This window comes from Mesitornis unicolor, unplaced genomic scaffold, assembly GCF_000695765.1.
Source record: "Mesitornis unicolor isolate BGI_N332 unplaced genomic scaffold, ASM69576v1 scaffold1716, whole genome shotgun sequence".
In the NCBI taxonomy this organism is placed as follows: Eukaryota; Metazoa; Chordata; class Aves; order Mesitornithiformes; family Mesitornithidae; genus Mesitornis; species Mesitornis unicolor.
This window is the reverse complement of record NW_010188678.1, coordinates 56,605-83,113: the sequence shown is the minus strand read 5'-3', so window position 1 is coordinate 83,113 and position 26,509 is coordinate 56,605. Positions and strand designations below refer to the sequence as shown.

General features: G+C 38.1%; 1 protein-coding gene across 1 annotated transcript in view; it reads left to right on the top strand.

Annotated features, from left to right (window-relative positions):
* SLC15A5 (solute carrier family 15, member 5) overlaps positions 1–26,271 on the top strand; it is a 33,987-nt gene extending 7,716 nt beyond the window's left edge. Inside the window, exons 4-9 of the mRNA XM_010185798.1 lie at positions 3,546–3,766; positions 6,298–6,484; positions 11,185–11,373; positions 15,708–15,839; positions 24,798–24,906; positions 26,127–26,271. Coding sequence (XP_010184100.1) covers positions 3,546–3,766; positions 6,298–6,484; positions 11,185–11,373; positions 15,708–15,839; positions 24,798–24,906; positions 26,127–26,271 — 983 coding nt within the window. The remainder of the gene's footprint in view (positions 1–3,545; positions 3,767–6,297; positions 6,485–11,184; positions 11,374–15,707; positions 15,840–24,797; positions 24,907–26,126) is intronic.
* Positions 26,272–26,509: the final 238 nt, after the last annotated feature.

The following is a 26,509-nucleotide window of genomic DNA, read 5'->3' as shown; positions in this document are numbered from 1 at the left end:
AATAGTTCTTCCATAACATTGCCCTTTTTGGTTGGAGATACTTGGGGTTTAGCTCTACAAATTCTGTGTACAAGAGACATCCACACTCTGTAAAGAGAGGCCTGGAGATTCTGGACAGGCTAAAAGAGTGGAAAGCAGTCTCAGGTAAATTTATGTACGTTTTCTGTCATATCAAGTCCTGCATCAAAATATTTGCCTGTGTAGGAAGAGATATCATATGCATGCTGTTGGTGGACTTTATTTTGCGTGATTGGTTCAACTTAAGCTCAATGTGTTTTTTGTCAGTTGAAGCAGAGTCTGGGCCAATGCTAAGGCTCCAGGCATGCTTGTGTTTTCTCTCGTTAAGTGCACTCCATTACTTCTGAACTTGTGCCTGGAAGGCCAATCAGTGTGGTTAGTCAGCTAAACAGGAATATGCACTAGCATTAAAGCAGTTTTATAATGCCTTTATCTTGCATAACATCCGATACTTATTATTACAATGTGCTTGGTTACATCACATGTTTTTACGCATTTGAAAATAACTAGAAATACTGAACAATTTTAAATAATTCCTGTGCAGATAATTTAAAACAGAAGTTCTTACACTTCTGTGGCCTCACCAGTTAGCAGCTGAGGTCTACAAAATCCTTTGATGGCCGCTTACCCTCTCCATTGACAAAGGACAGAAATCTAAGTGGAGGTTAAGTTACCTGAATAAGGCTGTGAATGCTCAAGCCTTACTGCTCTTTTCCCAATGGAACCCAGAAATTGAAAGTAAGTTGCTGTTTCAGTATTTCTGTTACAAATATAATCTAAGCAAATATATATTAGCAGTGAGTGAATGAATGTGTAAATCAAGTGCTTGGGAATATCATAGTTAGGCCATCACTAGAGAGGTTTATTCAAAACAAATAGAGGCAAAGAAATGCATTCCCCCCACAGTGCCCCAAAAATCTCATGAAAATATGCAGCTGAGGTCTGCAAATGCTATCATCAAATTAGCTGGCTTCTTATGGAGAGACTGGTGTCTCTCCGGCTTGCTATGGCTTACTACAGGTTTTCCAACCTAAGAAGGCAAAATAATTCTTCAGTATCCACCCTGAGCTGAACTATTTTATATGGACTAAATATGTAGTTTATCATTGAACCAATTTAATTCTACTAAGTGGAATAATGTAAATTTGTAGATTATGTCTATCTTGGCCATCAAAAATCAAGTTTGATTTTTTTTATCAAGTGTTTTTCCCTATGAGTGTTGTTAGTATCATATATCATGTATTTTCCAAATATTTGCACAATGCCAATCTCTACACTAATATTTGAAAAGTTTTTTATCTCCTTAATCAAAATCAAAGATAATATACTTTGTACTTGCAAGTGAGATGGTAAAATTGGAAATTCCTTAGAACTGTAATTCAAGTCTATAGGTGACCTTAAATGATTTTTATATATGCTACCTTTTTATTTTAAGGTAAGTCTTCAGATATAGATCATACATTCAATTATGTTTAGCTGTCAAGCATGGACTTCATTTGCATTTCTTCCCACTGCTATAATTCTGAGGACTGGCAGGTGACCAGAGATGAGGGGAAAAAATGTGTGTCTACCATCTAGAGTGCAATGTAGGCTTTTTAGTGTAATTAAGTAGCATAGCTATTCATGATTAGACCAAGGTTAAAGTAGCAGAACATCAGAGCAAGGGCTGAAGTATAAAGGAGAAGGAAAAATCACTTCCTGCAATTTAATATCTATACAGATAGATTATTTCTTTTTAAGAGAACATTAGAAATATAAGTATAGAGTGTACGATGTTGATCTACACAATGTGCACTGATATAAATATTTATGCTTTTAAACATGTCTTTTACTATCTAATTAGATTTGTAATCTTAAGAATTCACCACTATGGAGTTCTGAGAGACTACTTTTCTTTTAAAGTAGGGATGAGATACTTATTCTAACTATATCATTGGCATCTGCTTGCTATTGATTAGTTCTATGTATCATTCAAGTTGCCTTTTAAACTATAACTTCAAGCAGCTCTAACTTCCTAGTTTACTAGATCTTATAATCTGCTGGAATTTCATGCTAAGAAAGACAGCTAAATAATGTATTTGTTTGTTTTGCCTCATACAAAATAATGTTTCCTAGATAGCTGACAAAAATTACATTAGAAAGGGCCTCAGCTGGTCCATTAGGAAAGGCAGGGAAAATGTCAAGATTTGTTGTCTGGTTTAGGTTTTGTTTTTGGTTGGTTTTTTTTTTAGTGTAAGTAAAAACGAAGAGTTTGCCCAACATTTTCCATTCCAAAGGAACAGAGATGACCATGACCGTCTTCAAGACTAGGTCAGATAAACCAGAACACAGCCATGTTATTGCTTTGAGCTGTCTGCTGGTCTTGTCAAGGAGTACTCTGCATCTTCTGATTTCAATACTGACTGAGTTCAAATCCTTGTAGAGTAGTGACACCACATTACTGCTTTTCATTCCTTTTTTGTGAATGTCCAGCCTCTAGTGTAGGGTGAAGCGGAAGATTATCACTTCTCTTATCTAATATATGTAATTACTAGCTCTGCCAATGAGTTGAGTGAATACTGACTTTTCTGCTATCTTTTTTTTTTCTTCTGAAAATAACTGCTTTAACAAAAGCCACAAGTCCCACCTGTTTTCTGGTTAGCTTCTTAGTCAAGTCTCACTGGGTGTCTGCAGATTTTTCTTTTAGTCTTCAGATTAATCTGGAAATACTATCAATCTTAAACATCATTTACAATGAGAGGTAAGAATAGTTGCCTAGTACAGTCACACAGAACAATAAAAAGCTGTACCAACTCACTGTGTTTGCAAGCTTTGATATGCTATTTCAGATGTTATTCCATAATATCAAATGAGTCTTAATTCCTAAGCCTGTAACTAACATTTAAGTCATCATTTTACTTCTACTTCCTCTGAGCCTGAAAACCAAGTTAGCAACCTGAACCCAGTAACCAGTAAGCAACTTTTAGTATGCCAAATACTAGATTGGAAATGTCTCCTCTGCCACAGCAGACTACTTGGATGTTCTGAGAAAATATTTCTGGCTTTGAAATGCATTCATGAAAATTCTATTACTTCATCAGCCCTCTTTTGAGCTCCCTTTCCTTATTACTTCACTACTAACCTTCACTTGCTGGACTTTAGCAGATATGCAATATTTCAGTGCTGTCTGGAGTTGGAAACTAACTTTATTCAACCAACAGAAAGCATAAGCAAAGCAAAGTAATACTTCACCTGCTCAAGCACAGCAACAGGTTGTTGTAGTATGTTCAATAACTGGTAGCAAAAGGCACTTTTCTCTGTGGATGTTAGGCTGGATTGCTTTTATAACAATTAGGTTGTGAACCAACTGGCTTCCAAAAAGAATGTTTTGGAACAAATCCAGACTGTTCCTGCCTTCCCCTTCTCCAAAAAGACATAAAGGTGAATGTATCGGGTTGAATTTTCCCTCTCAAAGTGTTTTGTCTCATCTTGTTTATTTGGCTGCAAATGAAAACATACCAATGTCTAATGTCTCTGATTGTTTGCAGGCAGTTCCCTGCTGACAACTTTTGGGATAATTTCTAGTGCACTGAAAATGTGCTGCGTGCGATATCGCTACTTTAGTGGAAGCGTGACGAACTGGCTAGATCATGCCAAGGAAAACTGTGGTGGTCGGTACAGTGAGACTCAGGTGGAAAGCACAAAGTTGCTTGCCAGGCTCTTTCCATTGTTTGTTTTCCAAATTCTATACAGAACATGTATTATGCAGGTGGGTACACAACTTTTGTATAAAAATCTTGAAATATCCTGTGATGTGTTTGCTGCTATGTCCCTAGGCATGTTTTCTTGAAGAGCAGTTTTAATTACCTCAGAATATACCTTGCTGTATCCTCTCATCTCATCAAATAAGTAAGATTGACTTGGTCAAGACTCATTAAGGAGCTTGTGTGACTGCTTGCTACTCATTTCCCTGAAACCTTACTGTTTAAAACATCTAGTACTAGAGTCCTGTGTTCCTCAAGCTGCTGCGTTACAGTCATCAGGGACCAAAGACTCAGCATTCTTCTGAAAAAAATGTAATTTTCCAGTTTCTTAAATGTTCACACTCTTTTTGGGAGAGGTAGGAAATCTTTATTTGCTCTTTTGATTGCATATTTTTCCTACTGTTTTGATGGAATTATGTGGCTGGTGTACCTACTTTGGAAATGGGTGGTTTTCCATTTGTGGAAAGAAGCAGTCCTTTCGCAGCCTCTCTACCAGGCTGTGTGGCTCTTTCCATTTCTGAGTTCGATTATGTTATATAAATGTAAATGTGTCAAGAAGCTACTTAAGCTGACATGATTCCTTCAGATTCATTTCTGTCTGGATGATCCTGGCTAAGCAGGAATTTGAGGTAGCTTACCCTTTGGCAACAGGAATAACAAATTTATGAGCTGGCTCAGAAATTCATTTTTACTTATTGGTGTTAAAGTACCGCTTAAGAAAATTCTTACAAATATGTAGCATAAACTGCTTTATTGACACTTCTTGCCATCATCATACATTCCCATCCATATGCCTCATTTTTCCTCCTCTTCCCACCTCCCTTTCCCTCCAAAGCACAAAAAATCCCAAGCAAACAGGAAAAAAAAAAAAACAACTCAAACCCCAAACCAACGAACTCATGCATTTGGCTGAGGCTATGCATTAATGACCAGATGGAAATGAACCAGATATCATTAATTGGGGTTGTAATAATCAGGTATATATCTAGAAAATATAAAAGTATTTGCACTGCTGAATGTGATGACGTTTATTTCTTTGGCAGAATCTCCAATAAGATTAAGGCTCTTTCTTAGACTAGGTGATAGATCAGTATCTTTTTTGTAAATATTAATGGTATTTTCTCCATATTATTAAGTTAACAGCTTTCAGTGCCTGTGATTCATGTTGATGATATTTTATTTCCTGTTAAGAAGTCAATTCTGATCTGCAATAGGCAATGGAAAGAAGAAACCAACAAAATCAATTCTGATCTGTCATAGTTCTATCGCCATTTATTCACCCTTTTACAATTTATATCTTCATTTGGAGGTGGAATGTAGGTGAAAAATATTTTTAAGAGCTAACACTTGAGTAATTCTTTAGAACTGAACGAAGTGCCAGTGAGTAGGGTTGACTATAACCATTGATGAGAGACCCTACATGAGCTCAGTTTACTAACTATACGCTAATTTTCAAACCGCTGTAAAGCAATAATGTTCTATCTGGATTTGGCATTACCAGTCATGTTGAGGAGCCATACAGAATGCTGCAGGAAATCATAACTCTCCAAAAATAGAAATAAAGAAACCAATTCTACATCCAGCTTTGTCATGGCTGTACTTTGTGAATTGCTCGAGTTACATCTCTTTCCCATTAGTCTAAAATGGAGTGGATTATAGCTCCCTGCTGCATGTGAAATTGCAGTGCTTAGTTAATCAAGCTTTCTCAAAAAAAAGGCAACCCCCCCCCAAAAAAAAACCAAACAAACAAAACCAACCACAAACAAACAACACCCAAAAAACCCTGAAAAATCTGCTGGTAAAAGCCATTCTGTTTTATAAATTATTTTTTTTTATAAACTCAACAGATCTGTAGAGCTTCACACAAGGAAGAGAAATTATTTGCTTTTGAAGTGAAAGATAGTCTTACAAATCTACTTAATTTTATACCCTAATGACTGCCTTTGGTGGGCTTCTCATCTGCTCATTCATTTTCTTCTGTTTTCAGTTCCCAGAAGTAAAAGGCAGTCCTCTATATAGCTGCTATAGCTGTCAGTTATATTAAGCTGGTTTTAATACTGTAGCAAAGTCTTCATTCCCTGTAGCTTTTAAAGCCATGTGCTGGTGAGAGTGTCTTAAAAATTACTCCCATCTTGAGCACACAAACAGAAGTTCAAAATAACTCTGCATCTTGCTATTTTAAAATTCTGTTAAACACTCTATGAGAAGTGACTAAAGTGTTTGGCAGAACCATTTAGTGTATTGGTTGATAGCTTTAACTAGAGCTAATCAAATAAATTCATGGACTGCTGCTTAGATATGATAAATTCAGGAGCAAATGAAATAGAAGAAAAATGTTACATTTTAGCAGAGAACAAGAATATCAGAACATGGAAAGCTTTCTTCATGAATGGTCATTCCTTTTGACCAGCAGGCATTTGGTTTAATGGGGCTTCTTCAGAAATAAGAGTTGGAGAAGTTTTCAAACATAGTAAAATTCTTATCCATGAAAGGTACCTGGTATAGTAATGGAGTGAGGTTTTATTCTTCAATACAGATTCCTTCTGGGTACTATCTCCAAACCATGAATTCCAACTTGCACTTCAGTGGATTTGTCTTGCCAGTTGCAGCAATGAATGTGATAAGCATTGTGCCACTACTGCTTCTTGTTCCTATTTTGGAATGCATTAACTCATGTCTCTTTAGTTCCAAGGACACTGGATATCCTCCAACACTTTACATTGGTACGTATAAAATACATGTGTTTATACAGTTTTAATATGTATTCCATTTTTGACAGAAAAACTTTGTGAGCTGACAGATGATCCTATACAATTTATTTCTGACTAAATGTTAACACGGACTTGTTTTGGGATGACATTCAGATGTGAATATGCTTCAAAGAAAGTGTTGAAAAGGTGATACTGAAAAAAGATACTAGATAACAAGAAAAAATGCATAGCTTTTGTGTAGGACAGAGACTGAGGCTTTTCTGACCAATAAAAAATGCTGACACACTCACAGATAACTAGGAGTCATCCTAAAGACTGAGAGAAACAGTACTAATCATTTAGGCCTGAAACTTACTCTGACTTGGTTATCTTCTATATGTCTGTTTATCCATTAACCTTTGGAAAGCTAATTTACTTTGGAAGTCTTTTTTGGGGATGGGTCAGTCCTTCAGTTAGTTGCTGTCTAATACTGGAGAAATGTTCAGTTCTCAAAATGGTGGGTTTAGATTGAAGTAACTAGGTTATGAACAAATGCTTTCCTTTTCTGATCTTTTTATGGCATAATTGCATTGATGTTAGGACTGCAGCTCATAAGAGAGAAATCACATCATCATTAGTACAGTTTATTCCAGACTCTACAGTTGCATCACAAGTGAAATGAACGTATCTAGTCTAATTCTGTGTCTGCAACAAGTGTTTTTAGAACTGGTGAGCAAAAGAAAACATGCAGACAACTACATAAAACAAATGGATGCATATCACTGGACTGCTGTTCCCACTGAGCAGGCTGAACACTTCACAGGTCAAAGGTTACTTGGAGCGGTACAGCTTTCCTCTCTAGTACTGATATTTTCATTTGAATGTCTAGCGTGGGATAATTGTCCAGGTGTTTAGTAATTCTATTTATTCAAATCCTAAACTGAAACATACCGTATTGTACACTCACTGAAAGTAAAGCAAAAAGGCTTATCTTTTTCTCGTAGAAGTGTTATAAAGAAGTCTTCTTTTTAGTGAGTCCCAACATTATCAGCAGTTAATGTTGTAAGCTCAGGCTTGCAGACTGGCACTTATTTCAGAGAAACTGATAGCCTAAAAGTAACGATGGCTTTAGTAGGGATTTGGCTTCCTTCTGTTAACTCTGATGTGATTTTTTGTTGTTGTTGTTGGTTGGTTGCTTTTGTTTAATTACTCCCTACCCCCACACCTTTTATGTTCTAGGATCTGGAGGGATCCTCTGCAACCCTTTTCTGATATCAATTACATCTAGTACCACCAGAAAAGCAGCTTTAGTTCTATATTCACTTAAAACTATTCCCTTTTTTAGATACACTCATTAAACTTCTGGCATTTCTTTTTTATCTTCCAGCCCACATTACAAACATCAGACAAAAATATTTATAAACGCCTATTTTCTCAGTGTGCTGCTATTAATTCGATGCCCCATGGCAAGCAGCACAGTGAGTACTGACACACACAGAGGTATTAATCTGACTAAATTAGCCTAATTAAGAGTGTTATTAAGTTTTATACAAACCAGATGCATATAACGCAGCAGGTTGCAATTACCCTAGTTTTTAAAATAACATCTGCATTAAAACACAAAAAGCACATTCAGATAATAATTTTCCTTAAAACCATGGAAATTTCAAGTTAGTATTAATGTTCTATCCTGTTATGTTGAACAGCAGTGGAATATATGCAATGGTTTATTCTTAATAGCTTCATTTATTAAAATAGCCTCCTGTTAGGGGTGATAAATTACCTGAGGCATAAAAATACCTGTGAGAACAGGCGCTGGCTTTGGATATCCAAGTATGTGACTGCACCTGCAAATATGGTAGACCTCTAAGTGCCACTATTTTTGCCAACAGTTAATTAGGTTCACAATTATTTTCAGGAACAGAATTGGAAGTATAAATAGGCTGTTGGTGTTAAGCCAGCCCATAACTATGTTTTAATTCAAGTCTTGTAAGTGGAAGAAATTTTAATAGTTTTCTGGAAATATTCAGTATGTTAAGAATAATGGTTTTCAAGGATGAACCATATAGACTATGTTGAATTGAAATATCTGACTGCTCTGTAACAAGGATCTACATGAGAACTGTAATCTATTTACTTTCTCTATACTAGTTAGATTATTTGTAAATTAAGTATGGTATAAAAAGCATTAAAATCTTGACATGAATTTCTATTGTGTCCTAAATATATTGAGTATCTGAACCTCTTTATGAAAAATATGAGTAGTTGGTAATTTTAAGACTTTTTGCAGTTTCATAGTTTGTTAGTTTGTGGTTTTGTCTCTTATTATTATTATTTCATGCTGCTTGGTTTAGTTAATGGTATAGAAGATTCAGCAGAGAACTGAAGCTATGTGTCTGCTGGATTGTTACCCATCAGCTACAGGCAAGAGACTCTAGCTGAAGTACTCGAGCCATGGAAGTTGTTGCTCTGATAGTCTTAATGCCTGATTATACTGAAATGTCTTAATAGTCTTGGATTTACTTCATACAAGGGTGATGTGGAGAATAGCTCTCTGCACAGTACACAAAAGCAAACCTCCAGTCCAATGTTTGAGGTGATTTAGGCTTTGGTGCTGACCATTTCTTCCTAAAAGAAGTTCTAGTTTGAACAAGTATTAACTCCAGAAAAGCTTTTGACCTGTTTTACCCAGGATATGAGATCAGGAATCACTAAGGTCCAATGCAACCTTAGTATCTAGATAATATAAAGAGCCTTGTCCTACAATCAGCCCCAGGTGTTTCTAAAACAGCCTGTTCTATAAAATTGAAGCCTCAGATGGTCATTCCAAACTGCATGTTTTAAAAAGGACTGAAGGGAGTAGAAATAGGAGGAAAACCAGGCCTCCAATGCTCAGTTTCTTCCTCTGCCACATTATGTCCTAAAAGAAACACTACAAATGTTGAGCATTCAGAGGTTAGTTTTTCTGAAATGTTTTGGCTTTTAGTAAGGAAAATGCTTAAAATATAGCACTGTGTAGTAATATTAAATTGCTTGAGGTTTTATTGGTACTAACATAATTTTTCACTAGGAGAACTCTTGCTTTGGTAGATTACAAGAAGCTCCTTGAGGGCTTTATACCTGGCCTTGATAAGGTTCATTGGCTGGAAAATGCTGCTGAATTCCCTCCCATGAACAATTTTCAAGCAATAATTCATTGATGTTCTTATTAAGCACTAGAGGGGCCTTAACAGCAAAACAGCTTCCAAGCCTCAGGTTAGGCAGGGGGGAGGTATTTAAAGTTGTGAAAATGCAGGAAAACTGCACTCTGGAAGAGTGCGAGATTTTGCTACTGAGAGAAGAAACACAGATGCACACAAAAACATAACAAGGCTAAGGCCTTTTAGGTATATGAGCTTTCTGCCTCTTGTGTCCTGACACCCAAAGAGACAAACTTCATATGTGTTATAAATATAGTATGAAACAGAAGCCTTTGACTGTTGACTGTCAAATGTGGTAAGTGCAACAATTTCTGGTGATGAAGTGCGATGAGGCTTTGTAAGGCAAGTGATAAAACATAGTGTAGATATTTGAGCCAAAGTTGTCTAAAGAAACCAAATTCTCACACCTATACTTACATTATAGCTTAGAAATGCTGAGGGATCACAGACTTAGTCAAAATCAATGGGTCCTCAAAACATCAGAAGCATAAATGTTTCAAGTTCAGAAGACTTACTTGAAAACTTTGCTTTCTTATTGTTTTTCTTTTCTGAGAGGCTAACATTTCTTACTGTCAACATCAAGAAACATAAAATAATACACTTAAATAGCATCCTGTATGCAATGCATGGTGAAGTGTGTGATATTTAAAATACATCCATGTTTATCAGAAGCTTTTATCTTGCATTATGAGGCTAAACATACAGGTTTGGGGTTTTTTTGTGCCCTGTTTGTTTATGCAGTACTTGTGACTTACTACTCAGGCAAGCAGTAAGACTCCATGCCTTGCATATGCAGTAACATATTGAAATGTATTGTGGATCCAGTGTATTACGGATCATGCAGTGATACTTCTTCAGGACCGCTGAAGAAGACAGGATGCAACAATAGTCCAACAGCTCATGTGTAAACATTTAGAAAGCTGGCGATTGTCTCTTCCAGTAATGCAGCTTATCTCATCCTAAAATGTTAAACAGACCAGTAAATGCAATATCCAACAAAGTTTCAAAAGTAGTTCAAGGGAACTCTGTAGTTGAGGGAAAGGGGAGAATGTAGGATTGTTTGATCTCCTGAGATGTGATATGCACTGCTAATCTTTTCTTCTCCCATCTACCATGGCCCTGCAGCCTTAGAAATACAGTACTTAATCTGCCTGCACTATGTCTTTTTGTATAGAAAATGGGTAAAGTATACAGTGTATGCAGGCATTTCAGAATCTTATTGCTGCTTGAATAAGATAATTTCTCTCTGCTTGGTAGTCTTGTTCCTACCCAGTATCTTCTTGTGTCTGGTAGAACTGCTGTCTTTACTGTCTCTCCTCCATTTTCACCTCCCTAAATCTGGCTGTGGCAGGGGGGGCGGGGTGGTGCTGGGAAAGCACCTTTGTACATGTTTGTGTCCAGAGAGGATTAGGGAATTATTAGGGAATGGGAAGGGAAGTTTCTTTTGCATTTCCTAGGACTTTGCTTCATTCTAAGTACATTATGACCCTGTAACTACAGCCTTGGTGAATGTTCTCTGTGTGCTTTACCCAGTTGTAGGTCAGTTATTTGCTGCACTTTCTGTGATGGTTGCTGGCTTCTCTGAAATACACCGAAAACATTTCCCTCAAGTAAAGCAGACGCTTTCCGATGAGGTTCTTCTGGTCTCCTCCATGCCTTGCTTCCACTTAGCTCCTCAGTACATCCTACTTGGAGTGGCTGAAGCTCTGGTAACTCCCTCCTGTAAGTAAAATCTAATAGGCTGAGGCAAGACTGTTCTCATTCGCAGAGAATGATAACAGCTTCCTTAAAATAATAACTGTCATCTGATATTTTATCCCTGGCTCTCTTCCACGGGCTTAATGAGCAGATCTGTGCTTTACCTGCTTCAGAGTAGCATAATTTGTCTTGTTGGCTGTAACGCGGAGTGAGCAATGACATTGTTCCAAATTAACTGGAAGGTAACACAGCCCAGTCAGGTCAATGGTGTGTGTAATCCACCGTTTAGCGGAGCGATCATCACATCAGGGGGTGTCTGCGCTCAGATACGTGACTGGTCTTGAAGCTGAACCTGTTTCAGGTGGGTTCTGGACTGGCTGAGCTCCCGAGATCCCTTCAGACCTGAACTCTTCTGTGATTATTTCCTTGAGTTGGAACAAATACACACATGACAGTTGAGCTGTGGTTACGGTCTATGAGCACTTTTTAGGCCACAGTCAAAGCAAGGTGAAGCAATTTAGTTTAACCCTTTTCATTTGTGGACCCAGCTAATAGAATTATTACACGTTTTGCACTGACACAGAGCACATGCAAGCAGGTAACACAATTCAACCGGCAGGCTAACCTGGAGGATATTGTAGGCAGATGCGAGTTTGTGTGTTGTTGTTTTGGTTTTTGTGCTCTGATCAAGAGTCACGCAAACATGCCTTAACAGAGCATCATGTCTTAGCTTGTGGCATGGAGCCAGAGATATACACTCCTGTTTTGCAGAGCACAGGCAGAGTTTAGCTCATGACTGCCATCCATAAATTATGTAGGCATGCTCTTGATTGTGAGTCTGAACCCTATCTCCCTTCCATAATTTACCTTTTCACATCTACACTGACATTCCTGAGGCTTATTTTCTTCTGAGAAGCACACAGAGTGCTTACCAGTGTTTTACCTTGCAAAGCTTAAAAAAATGTTAGTATTACAAAAATAACCTAATCAACGGTTCACTTAAGGAGACACAGGTAATTGACTAGCTGATCTCTGCAGGCATTTAATTCTACAGGTTGAGTGTCTGTTGTTCCAGTACAATCCCAGAAATGTTCAGATTTTTATTTAAAAGTAGGGAATAACTTCAGCTTCTCATCTTTGTTCTTATACTCTAAGACTACTGAAAGCTGTGGGTCATGGGAAAATTACCTTTTTAGTGACAGACCTAGTTTTAAATACTTGGCACTTTCATATTGCCTCTTCATCTGATAGCTCTCAAGTACTTAACTGAGACAGGTTTCTAGACAGATAATGTGGTTTCTAGGTTACAGGCTAAGTGTAACTGAAAACTGTGACCTACTCTGTTTAGCTTAACTAGAAAAAAGGTTATGAAGTGGCTTGCTTACAGTCTTCTCATGCTTCTTCATGAGAAGATTACTGCTGGTAGAATAAAGCTTTTTAATCTAGCACTCTGGGACACAACAGAAGCCCAGTGACTGGAAGATGATGTTAGCCTTCAGTAAAGAAATAAAGCTCCATAATATTTATTTTTAGCTTTTTTTTTCTAAAATATTTGTAAAAGACTGTGATTAGAATTTCTGAAGGAGTAAAGTTGTCTTCCCCCTTCAAATAAAGATTAAGCATCTTCCTAAGTGCTTGTCCTGGTTTCAGTGGGATAGAATTGTAAAGCTGCAGTTAGAGGTCAGATTCAAGAACCCAGGTACATGGGACTATATCTGCATTTGAGACTTACATGTAGAAAACTAAAGATAGGTACCTAAAATAGTAGGTTACAGCTGTAGTTGATGTGAATGAAGGCCTACACCTCCTTGCCCACACATAGGTGTCTTAGGTGTCATAGGTGTCTTGTCATGGAGTATCAAGGCAGGGCAAGCAGGCTTCTTGACGTACCTGTGCAGCCTCCAGCTGCAGCTGATGAAGAGCATGGCTTTCCCTGTAGGTCTTGCACCTTATCGGGCAGCTCCATGCAGACGGCTAAGGTGCACTGGGGCTGAAATTTCAGGCAGCACTGAGAAACTGTACTCAGACTACTGAGCTGAGCTCTAGGTTTCTACTTCAATTTGAACTAAATTGCTGTTCAGGAACCATTCAGTGGATCTCCATGGATAGTAATGACAGCCTAGACACTTAAATAGTTGTTTCACCTTTCCTGATATTTTACTGCCTTTGTTATGCAGAAGGTCAAATTCAATTATCATAATAATTTACTTGACCTGAAAGTACATGATCCAAGCTGAAGACAGAAATGTTCACACTTGTAATCAGAGGGAAGAAGGGAGATATCTCATTTCTGAAGTGCTTGGTTATAGGAGCTAGATTTGGCATATTGAACTCTTTATCAACATTTGAGCCCTGATACTTACAATTGTGTTCATACAATATGTTTCATTATCTTGTTGATAGGAGTTTTATATAATCATCTCCTTCAGGTGGCATAAGCATCTCTTAGAATAATATCAGCATTTAACATTTCCATAGCACTGGGGTAGTCTTTCAAAAATAAAATAAAACAATGATAAAACAGTTTTTCTCTCTTCCACAATGTTAGAATGTAAGAACACATATGCTTCTCACAGCTTGAATTTGTAACCCTAGCTTTGTTTAAACTAAGAAATAACCTCCTAAAACCCCAATTATTTAGAGCGGAGGGAAGAAGAAAAAAATACTGCCACAAAAAAAAAATTAAAAAAACCCAAACAAAACCACAAAAAAAACCTAAAAACAAACAACAAAACAACTCCATCCTATGGGACAATATTAGAAGTCATTTGCCCCTGCAATGCATGAGATTGTTAGTGAAGGAAAGCCAGCCTGCTGGCCACGGCAGCTGTATTACACTGCCAGTGTCCAAGCCGTCTGGTGCACCGTAACTGCTTTACTCTACAAAGGGTTAGCAGGTTTGCAGTGTTTGCTGAAGTGCTGCAAGAATATCATCTGTCCATCATCGTGTCTCAAAGCACTTAGAAGTGGGAAGCCTTGTAACAAACAGCTCTGTTAGTTAAAGGATATGTTGGGGATCACTTCACCCACCGATGAAATGCAAGAGTCTCCAGAGTGAAATGCAGCAGCTGTCTAATAGTTCACAGCAGCACCGTGGGAGAAATGAGGAACAGTGTGTGCAATTGAAACAGCAGGGGCAGTTTAGGTAAGTAGGATGCAATTACCCAGCCTGAATTCGGCCAAGATGCATGTTTTGTGCCCCTGCTTTTAGAAGAGAAGAATAACCAAAAACTTTTTAGGCTTTTAGTGATTCAAATTAGCTAGTACTCTGGCTATACAATGTTTCAGACTGTATGTTGCATCTACAGATGGTGTTCCAGGCTCACCTGGTTCCCATTGCCCTCAGGCTCTTGGTTCCTATTGTGAATGAGGAAAAATCACTGCCCATGGTATTTTTTTTCTTTAATACGTTTCTGAAGCTCTCATTTGGACATCCAAATTAAAAAGGATGGAAGATGGTGATTGCAAAGTTCAATTTGTATTCAGAAATGCTTCAGGCAACTCAGCATCCAAATAGGATCCTCTGCTGACAAGTTTCTCAAGCTGGAGGTCATTCAGACTCAACTAATAAAGCAGGTTGGGGGACACTGGAGATGGAGAACAAGTGTGGATGAGGACTCAAGGTGTGAAATTAGGATATGGGAGGTTTTGATAATCAGTGAAAGCTATTAAAAAATAAATAACAGTTATCATAAAGATTTACTGTAACCTTACAACTAATGTGATTTTTTTATAGTCATCCATGCTACAACAGCATACTACAGCTCCCCTTTGCCACCAATGCTGTTGCTTCTTCTGGCTTAGTCTTCTGGCAAGAAAACAAAGAACAATGTCTTTAAAATTAGCCAGTGCTGGAGGTTGCTTTCTGGGTAAGAGGAGCACTGTCCAGCCTTAAGTTAAAGCAAGGTGACTGTCCAAGTTAAGGTAGATCTCTGGATTTTGGAAGTATTTACTAGTGGCCACACTGCATTGGCTCTGGCATAGAAGGTCTTGCTGTCCTGCAGTTAAGTACCACATCTGCTGTCTTCACATTTACTGACTGGTGGTGTTTCTCTTGTCTTGCTATGCCTGAGGTTTTAAAAGGTGAAAGCAACTGTCTGGGTTGGGTGAAAGATACATACTTGTGGAATATCAGTAGTTATATGTGGGATGGTTACAAAGATGCATTTAGGTAATCCTTTGTTAGTAGGATACATATTAACATGTATGATTGCTCTTCTGCAGCAAGTACATTCTTTGTAAAATATGAAAAATTCCTATTGGAGACACTTTGGATTTTTTCTATCTTATCTATCATCTACAATCATTTACATATTTTACTTTTTTTAACTTGTAACTGTATCTGCTTCTTTTCTAAGGTTCCTTACTGTCATTCCAGCTTGTGCCAGGAAGAATTAGAGGGATATCCATGCATTTTTTAACTCTCTTTAATGGAGCTGGCTGCTTTATGGGAGCTTTCTTTGTTCAGACAGCCCACTCAGGCACTCAAGGTAAGAATATTCTCATGACCAGTTCCTGAGCAGTTTTCTAATATTATTGATTTGGAGAATTAGGTAGCAGAATTAAAGCAGATGCCAAAGTTTTATTGATTTGCTCTCACAATTAAGATGGAATTAAGATAGGAAATAGCCTTCCAGCTGTATTCATCCAATTTTAATGAGTCATCTTAGCTTTGATAGTTGGAGTAATTAGAGGATGGCACCTTGCAGGGAGCCCTCACCTCCAATCTCTATACTTCTGTTCTGGAAGACAAGAAAATAAATTATCTAGGAAGCATCTTTTAATGTCCATGAAGAAGTACATTCGAGTTAGTCATGCTTATTTGGAAGCCTCTGGCCATGAGAACAAGATTAGTGCTTCAAAGAATGGAGAACATGCCTTTCTTTTCTTATTTTTTTTTTCCATACTGATATAGCGAAAAGGAGGTTGGGTTGAGTGTATCAAAGTTGTTCCCCTGGACCCACTACTTCTCTCTTGCCTTCACTTCTTTATGCCTCTCCCTTTGCCCAGGCATTGCAAAAATCAGATTCTGTGACAATATGGTCTCATTGTGGTTTTACCCTTTTGCAGATTAATGCTGCAATTCCCAGAAAACTTCCTGTTTCAAAAGGAGTTACTTCAGATTCAGCCTGTTGAGGAGTATTTATTGTAAGCCCTGAACTGGAGACTTTTCTGGGTTGCTGACTTTCAAGATAGGCCAAGAATTTCTTAAAGTCTTTCTTCCTTTGCTGATGAATCTTTGTTCAATACAGAAAAGACTTGTTTCATAACTAAGTTTGAAAAGTAAAGCACTTGAGTTCTTGAACCAAAGGACAGGGATCCTTTTGTTCATGTACCTGAAATAGTTCTACTTGCTGAAGCAGTACTTCTAAAGAGAGTTTCCATTGATAAGTTTCATTGTTATAGCATTACAGGGAACTATTCTCTTATAAAGCTGCTGCCTCTAATGCACATCACTGTTGCAATTACTGCAATTGCAGAGTTTTGTCACTGCTCATGGTTAAGTTTTGAGTTCTTCTCTTTCCTACATAAATAACCATGTAACTTAAAAACAAGGAGAAGTGGTTTTTTTGAAAGTATGACAAGAAAATGTAATTCCTACTTGCAAGATCTGAACTTAGAAATGATTCTTTGACATGCAGTGCTGTTTTTAAGTTAATAATTCAATTGAAATTTTATTACAAGGTATAAAAGTATCTACCCACCTAGAGATGGGTAAAAACCAGGAGTGCTTACACAAATGAGTCAGGCAAAGAACTCTTTAGTACCAAGGCATCCAGTATGGAGAGCAGAGCTCCTTAAATGTCCCCCAGTGAAAAAGAATTTTTTCATTGGGTAATATGAGTTCGGTGAAACGAATACTTCAGGAAAGAATGTGTTACTGACCCTTTTTTTATACAAAGTGATAGAGGAAGTCAAATTTTGCATTTGGTTTGCAATTCAGTAGTTTTTGTCTAATTTTATATCCAGGTGATTTATTCTTTTTCTGTAAGTCTGTATAAAAACTTTTAATTTATTTTTTTTAAAAAAGGTCTTTTCTTGCCAGAAATACTGTCTTATCAGAGCCTTCAAATTCTTACCCTGGCTGAGACCAAAAAGCCTGAATTCTCCAAATTCTCCACAGTCTGCTCTTGCCATATTCTAACCCTTTTTGCTCAAGATTTTTGAGCAAACTGAAAAAGCTTCCTGGCTAAAAATGCTTGTCACTTTTATGAAGTTGGGTGACAAACTTCTCTACTCAGCTTTGAAAATAAAGGTATAACTTATGCCTTTATTTATCTTTGTCAGACCTGCCATTCCTGTAGATGGAACTGACCACACCAGTATTAACTGCAAAAGCCACTCTTAAATTTCCAAGGAATTTAGTGTCAGTCTGTATTCAGATTAAGGAGCTGTAATGAGACCGAATCAGCCCCTAAGTAGGGGAAATCCTCTGCAAAACTTTAAAGCTTTAGAGAAAATATAGTGAAAAATGTTTAATGTTTGCTCAGTTGCTCTAGTTAGAAGCATTAGAGACTACTTTCTCAATTAATATGTAAACAACATTATTAGGCTTTCACATTTTATTTCTAAAAATAAGTGGATTCTCACTGGGTGTATCTTTCCCAGTGCTCCCTGCTTGAAAGAGATTAATTATTCTAAGTTACCACAATTAATGCCATTAATAGCTTGTAAATAATGGAGATATTCCTGTATATTCATTTGTGTTAATGCTTTCAACTGCAGACCTAGAGTATTTCTCTACTCATCCCAGCTAGACTTTTGTCCTGCTGACAGATAAATCAAAGTAGACTTGGGTCAGCCTTCTAGAGCTGCAAATTCACTCTAACAAAACTAAAGGGGCATTTAGGCTTGGTTTTGTTTTTCTACTAGTTTGATAGGAAATGTTATATACAAAATTCTTTTGTTCTATCTGTATTTTTTCCAAACTCTTCGATTGTGCTTCTTACAATGTTATTTGGTGGTAGTGATGAAAAGCTTAAGATCAGCAATATAATCTTTTAAATTTGTAAAACCTAATGGTTGCCTATTGAACCTTCTAAAGATGACAGCACTTCAGAGAGTAAGATTGTGACCTGTCTTAGGTCAAATTAAGGTCAAATGACACAAATTAAGATTGTATTACTCACATTTGCTATTTTTTTTTCAGCTGTTTAAAAAGCTTGTAAAACATTTGGTATCTGGACAATTGATGGAACTGGAAGCAAAGCAAACCAACTGGAACTTTTATTTTTCCTAAAAAGCTGAACTAATTTATTTATATTTAAAGACTAAAGTTCTTTCTCTCTTGTTGAAAGAGGATGATAATGTTTATGCAACGACCTTGTAGGATTTAACAAGACTTTGTGTGCAACTCTTGAGCTATGGGTGCTTTTGTCTTGTACCATTATTCTTGTTTCACTGAAACCTGAGCCAAGACTATTTCTGGTTCTCCCATCTCTAAGCAATAAGACCATGCTTGCCATGAAGCTATTCAGGATACAGTGAAGTAGATCCTCTGGTGTGTATTTTGAAGTGCTGAAGCACAGAGGGTGTTGACAAAATTTAAACATTTTTATATCCTACTTCATGTCACTAGTTTAGAATTTTATTTGGGTTTTTATTGGCAAAGTTGATCAGATATCAGTCACAGTCAAAGCTGCATTAATCATTTTTAACGCATCTATGGAGGATGGTGTGAATATGATAAAATAAGACTTTTTTAAAAATCTGACGAGTGCAAACAGATGACGGGTGACAGTGATATTTTCAGTACAAGCTGGGAAACTGCTTTCTTTTGGATCTCTTACCTCTTCTAACATTTTAATGGAAGAAGATGCAAGACAAAACCTGTCCTTCTATGCCAATCATTTCAGAATACATTTCTCTAAAAATATTAATGTAAATATGTAAGAAAGGAGAAAATTTTAAAAAGGAAAAAAAGGTTAGTGGAAGGAAATTGCCCTAGACACAGTTTTCCTGCTTGTATTTAGAGAACCAGGTTTTTTTGGTGTTTGGTTTTGTTTTGGGGTTTTTTTTGTGGTTTTGTTTTTGGGTTTTTTTCCAGTTTGGAGCCTTATGTGATTCTAAATACCAAAGATGATAAAGCTAAAGGATATTTCTTGCAGTCCAGATGGTGGTGTCCACTAGCCTATTTAGATAATAAGGATTAGAGGCAGAGTGAAGCTTTAATTTGGATATGATTAAGCACTGAATATATGCCCACCAACTTGATGAAATTATGGAAGACTATACAGTTCTTTTCTAAGATACGAAGTAAATTTTTCTACAATTGTAGTTTAGGTTGCAGGATAGCTGTAAAAATGCAGGAATTGTACAGAATAGACTAACTTCTGGCATGTGACTGTTTTGCCTTGTCTTCTGTGTTTTCCTGGTACTAAAATATGATTATATTATTCTGTAAACAAACTGAATGCCTTCTTATGCAACTTTGGGCTTTGTGAATGCCTTGAAAGGTCCAAGGGTGCGCTCATAATAACAGATACCTTGTGTGCACTAGTATATGTCAAGGACTGGCTTACAGCCCTTTCCATGTCTTCTTTTGTGGCTAGTATTGACAGCAGTTTATCACTGCCAGTCATCTACCAGAAGCAGCCCAGGGAAGTGTTTTTGTCTGTGCTTTGGTGAATCCTTGCTTCACCTACTTTTCTGGCTACGTTGGGAAGATCAGGTGTTTTCCCTTGGTGTGGTATAATATTCTTCCTTCTTGTACTACTTAGACATTTTAATGCAAAATTGATAGGATTCTAAAATGCCAGTGAAAGTTTACCAAGCACTTTATTTGAATGATGTATGGCATAGCAGGCTTGAGGAACTGATTCTGCCTAGACTTAATCTTCTAATGTGTACTAAATTTGCCACGAAATGCATAACCTATCCACCTATAACCAATAAGAAAAAATACACACAGCTAAAGGAAACTTCTGATTCTCTGTCGTGATTCATGCTACAAAGTATTTCTATTGCTGGAATAAAAATGGAAATCAGGAGCTTGCTGTAGAAAGTTAATTCCCAGTGAGCAATTATCTATGTGACAAACCAACCTTGTAATTGGCACTTCTGTTGGCAATCTCCATAGAAAAGTAAAGGATTGACTGAACCCAAAAGCTGTGTCTTTTTGGGGGAGAAGTGAATTGTTAGCATATCACATGCTGATGCAAGGATGAGAAAGTGCTGGACTCTTCAAACACAGCAGTGCCCAGTAGGACATCTTAATCCAGCTAAAACAAGCAAAATGGCCCAATAAGTTCCTGACGGTAAAAAAAAAACCCCAAACCCAGTCAGTGGAGGGTGCTGGATTCTGCAGACAGCTTGTGGAAGGAGTTAGTGGGATAAGGGGTGAAAGCATCTGAAGGGAGTTTCACTGCCTGAAATATATAGTTGATATTTAACACCAACGGCTGTTCTCCCAAGGTTTCCTGCCAACAGAGGATTCTCTGTGCAGTGAGTGTAAGTAGAAGTAAGAGTAGTCCAGGTTTATCCTCTCTTTCATAGAGAACCAAAAAGTATTTTTTGCTGAAAATAGGAAATGGTTACATTAATCTTTGCTATATCCACAGCTTTGCTATTACAGGCAGTGGATGTGGTCTACTTTGACTTCAGCAAGGCTTTCAACACTGTCTCCCATGACATCCTCATAACCAAATTTAAGAAGTGTGGAATGGATGATTGGATAATTGGACTGGGAATTGGCTGAAGGGCAGAACTCGGAGTTTTGTGATCAGTAGGGCAGAGAGTCTACCTGGAGGCCTGTGTCTAGTGGTGTTCCTCAGAGGTTGTTACTAGGCCCAGCTCTGTTCAGTATATTCCTCAATGACCTGCATGATGGGACAGGGTGTACCCTCAGCACATGTGCTGACGATACAAAGCTGAGAGGAGTGGCTGACACACCAGAAGGCTGTGCTGCCATTCAGTGTGACCTGGACAGGCTGGAGAGTTGGGCAGGGAAAAACTTAATGAAATTCAACAAGGGCAGGTGTAGAGTACTGCATCTGGGGAAGAACAGCCCCATGTATCAGTACAGAATGGGGGTTGACCTGCTGGAGAGCAGCTCAGGGGAAAAGGACCTGGGAGTCGTGGTGGACATCAGGCTGACCATAAGCCAGCAATGTGCCCTCTCAGTCAAGAAGGCCAGTGGCATCCTGGGGTGCATTAAGAAGAGTGTGGCCAGTAGATTGAGGGAGATTATCCTCCTGCTCTACTCTGCCCTGGTGAGGCCACTTCTAGAATACTGTGGCCAATTCTGTTCTCACCAGTTCAAGAAGGACAAGGAAATACTGGAAAGAGTCCACTGTAGAGCCACTAAGATGATGAGGGGAGTGGAGCATCTCCCATATGAGGAAAGTCTGAGAGAGCTGGTTCTGTTTACCCTGGAGAAGAGGAGACAGGGGGGATTCCATTAATGCTTATAAATATCTAAAGGGCAGGTGTCAGAAGGATGGGACCAGACTCTTCTCGATTGTGCCCAATGACAGGACAAGGGACGACAGTCACAAATTAGTACAGAGGAGGTTCAACTTAAACATAAGGAAAAAATTTTCTGTGAGAGTACCTGAGCACTGGAACAGGCTCCCCAGAGAGGTTGTGGAGTCTCTTTCTCTGGAGACATTCAAAACACATCTGGATATGTTCCTATGTGTCTTTATTTAGGTGATTCTGCTCTAGCAGGGTGGTTTGGACTAGATGATCTTCAGAGGTCCCTACCATTCTGTGATTCTGTGAAAATGTGTATTAGCAGTCAGGTAGCAGCCTGGTTATCTCTGGGACAGGTGCCACCCCTGTTTCTCTGCAGAGGAAAAGACTTCTGACAGTCCTTGTTGCCCCTCACTGAAAAGAAAATAAAGCCTTGCTCCTACATCTTGCTTTGGATAGAGCAGTAAACTATAGAGAGATAGAGCACTATGGGAGCTGGCGTCTTACCATGCCCAATCTAATATTGGCCCTGCCTATGCTATTGCTCATTTATAGTACAGGATTTTCCAAAGGCTTGGTGTTGTTATTCTGGCCTCACTGTTTAAACACTGTCAGTTATTAAACAGAAAGGAGACAGAGTGATGACCCAGGTCATGGAGGAGACCAGTGGTGATCAGTGACTGGGGCAGAACCCAGATCTCCTTGCCAGGCTGCCCTTTCACCCTGATAAAACCAACCATTCCCACTTTCACCTTTTCAATATGCTAGCATTAAGACAGTTTCAAAGGTCCATTTTACTCCATTCTCTTAGAAGCTGCTAAATTCCTCTTTTTTTTTCTTTTTTTTTTATTTTTTTTTCATTGCTCAGTGCTATTTTTAAGTACATATTTTCTGTTCGGGTTCCATTGTAAATGCTGTTCCATTAGGAAGCTCCTGCTGCTCATATAGTTAGCCTAGCTGATGTAAATAACATAGCAGACAGTGTGAACTCTGCTTTGACAAGCTGTAGCACTGAACCCCATGCATGCTTTCTCTTTTATCGGATACATGTGCTCTCTCCGTGACTTCTATTGGCCACTGGGGGATGTGAAATGAAAAACTACCTGATTGTGAATTATGGCAGTAAAAGTTTATAAGCTACTAAAATGAAGTTATAGCACCTAGGAGCTCAGTCAACTGACAATGTTAAATGATACGTTTTAAAACTTGCTCTGAGATAATGCTACAAAAGGAACCCCACATGCAGAGGTCAGGTGGTGCTACTCTGTGACAGGCAGAAATGTAACATGGCCCAGAACAAACTGCAGAGGAGTTAGGGAAAACTGCTGCACTGATGACAGTTGTTCTCTGTTAATCTCAGGAAAGCTAAAGGTAACTGCTTTGAAAAGAAATGTATTTACAACTCTAGGATGTGGTGGAGAGAGAAAGATGTAAATATGTATGTGGTGGTATGGGTTGTAATTCTTTAACTGCTGTCTCTCCTGGGTGGTGGAGCTGCTCTTGCTCTCCAATTGGAAAACTTTGACAAGCTAGGAATGGCATTGGATGGCTAAAGATGGCATTAGTGGCCAAAAGATTGGTAAAGGCTGTCAGGTTTGTATAGCACAGCTACGATAAAGGAGGCTGTCCTCTTCCTCTTAGGTTGTTCAAGTGGTGAATAGCCACTCTATTTAGATGGGTATGTTTTGATACCAGAATTTGAGAGAGCAAAGAAAGGTGATTCTGGGGACGTTGATGCTGATGTTTTAGTTCAGACCAAGAGTGTGCATTTTATCTGAATTTCCTGATCGTCTCTGATTTGCACCACAGAGTGATCTTGAAGCACAAAAATCCTGAATTCATTTTGGGTGGAATTAAAGAGGGGGAAAAAAAAAAAAAGCTTGTGCCTGATGTGTTCCAGCTGTTTGTGGGAACTGGTCTGATAGGAATCCCCCTGATCTGTGTATAGTGTGGACCTCACCTTGTCAGCACCAGCTGTTTCACGCTCTGCATTTGCTCCTATTGCACTTCACTACTTGCTAATGAAGACAGTATATCTTTCTTCTTCAAAGACAATAAATATCTTGTATTCCCAATTAATATAAAAGGTGGTTACAGCACTGTAGAGCTCTCTCTGATATTCCATATCTACTGTAACTACTTTTTCACCTTGTTGTTATGGTTTCTTGCTGTAGTGGGATATGATATTTCGGGTACTCGTTGACTTCATATGCAGGCTGTCTGGGGCTGGCTTTCTTTTTAAGCATCTTGATTTCCATAGTCATTTTCCACCTGAGCTTGTTTGCAGAGTGGCTGCAATGGACGACATTGAAAGCAATACATTTTTCAAACTAAAGCACAGAAGAATAAAGGCAGGGAAGATTCTGGGTGTACGTTGGTGTTACTGTCCTCTGCTGAATGGAGTTTAAGCTGCTGAAATCTCCCAGCTATTATTGCCAAAAGTCTGGGTAGAAAAAGGTCCAATTCATGTAAATAAGTGCCGTGTGCAAGACAAGGACACGTTGCTGCTAAAGGTAGCTCTAAAGAAAGGTAAAGTAAAATGTCAGGTAGCATCTTGGTAATGAAACACCATTCAAGGCACAGAAAAAATGCTTTTTATGTATTTTTTTTGTTCTTAAGAAGGGCCTATTAAAAGCATGAGAGATGTGAATAAGGATTTGTACAGACCAAATTTAGTTCTTCCTGCAATTTTAACATTTGACATTCCTTTAGATGTCTGCACAGGATAGTATAGAGGAAAGATGGCCCAATCATTACAGTAGTAGTTGTGCAGTTAGGTTTTCCAGTGCACCTCAAATTTATTAGGAAAGTTCTTTATTTTCTCTACATCTCTATTGCCTGTCTGCAAAGCACGAGCAAAGCACACTGTTGACTCAAAAAAACACAGATGCTGTAAGAATGAAGTCTGTATGGCGGGGGATTCAAAGCACCTGCTGTGATTGTGTCTTACACAAAGTTATCTTTGTGTCTTTCGTATGACCCATGACTCATCATGCAAGGTAAACTAACTCTGCTTCAAATGTCTGCTTTGCCAGGCACCTGGTTTCCACACTTGCTGCATGAAGGTAAATTGGAGAGATTCTTCTTCTTCTTGGCTGCCTTAATGACGGTGAACACCCTGGGGTTCTGGACCATTGCACACAGGTATGTGTGAGAAAATGAAATCTTGATATTTCATTTGTAGATATCAGTAGAAATTCTTGCAAAACCTGAAAGCTAGTATGTAATAAAGAATTGGTAGTGATTGATCATATGTTATCATTCAGGGTTCAGACTTTAGTATTTTTCATCTGCCTTGAGGAGAGCGATTTCACAGTAAAAAATATTTGGTAAGACAAGTTAAAAAAGACAGACTGATGTAATTAGGCTTAAATATTTAGGGGGTCTTATTAACATAAAAATGACTTCAAAAAAAAGAGCATCCTGTCTTTTACAGAAGGTCATGTGGTTTAGATCACAGCACCAAGATATCTTGGTCATGAAACTGACCTCCACTGCACTTGGCTTTGTACCAATACGTAGAAAAAGTTGCTGTTGTCTCAACTTACATCTTTAGTATAGGACAGTAGGTGAAGGAGTTGCAAGAAAACAGCAGACCAGTCCTGGTTAATGCTGTATGCAGTGATTTCAATGGAATAACTGTAAAATATTTTCTGATACTTTACTGGGCAATGAGAAAAAAGCAGCTTTCTGCTGGAGACAATGGAACTGCTCAGTTAGCCCCTACACAGGAAGCAATTTTATGCCACCCATCAAGCCTAGGTTTAATGCCTGTATATTGCCTGTGAAATGCAAGAAACTCAAACTATAATCTCCTTTTTACATCCAGGGTGGTTTGAAAGTTGACCTGCCTCCTATATTCCAGAATACGTAGTCACAATTAACTTTCTGGTTAAGGTACCTCATTTTTCAAGACGACAACCAAAACCCATGTGAAATTTATTTTTGTGTTCAAATTTATGTGGTTTATATTGTGCTGAATAAGTATTCTCCCAGAAGAAAGAAAAAAGGGTGAGGAGTATTCAGATAAACACTGATTTAGGGACTGGGGGAAATCAGACTTTAAAACTTTGAATTAGAAAAATATACTAATATTTTTCCGTGGAAAAAAACATGCTTCTTTTTAAAATCTGTTAAAATTACCCAGTACAGCTATTATTAACACCTACATCCTATTTGACACTTCTCGTCCTGAAGCTTTGAAGTGTTCTAGGAAAGCGTATATCACTATCCTATTTTTCTGGCTGCTTAGAAGTCCAGGACTTAAAAGTCGCAGTAAAGAAATTGCAAAATATTGCTTAATAAACAATGGGTGAAGATAATCCCAGAAAGCATAATTATTTTAGTATTTTCTTTCCCCCCAGATACACCAATCTGAACCAAGAATACACCAATGAATTCAGAGGAAGTCTTTCTGAAGAAAAACTTCTGAAGCATGAAAAAGCCATCAAGCATTATGATAGTGTTCTGGAAAGATCCCCCATTTTGTCTCCTATGGAGAAAACTTGATAGATTTTTCACCCTTGTTTGACTAAATTTTGTTTGTTTTACCAACCAGTTTTCTAATGATAAATTATCCAGTGTACTTAAGTGAAACTGCCACTGTATTTATTAATTATCTTAGGAATAATAATGTTATTTAAAAGTTTACAAAATAGCAGTCATAGGATTTGACCTTGGAGGATGCTTCACTGTTGCAATGCACATCAAGGACAATGAGAGCTCACAGCTTGGCATGATTGGTGAG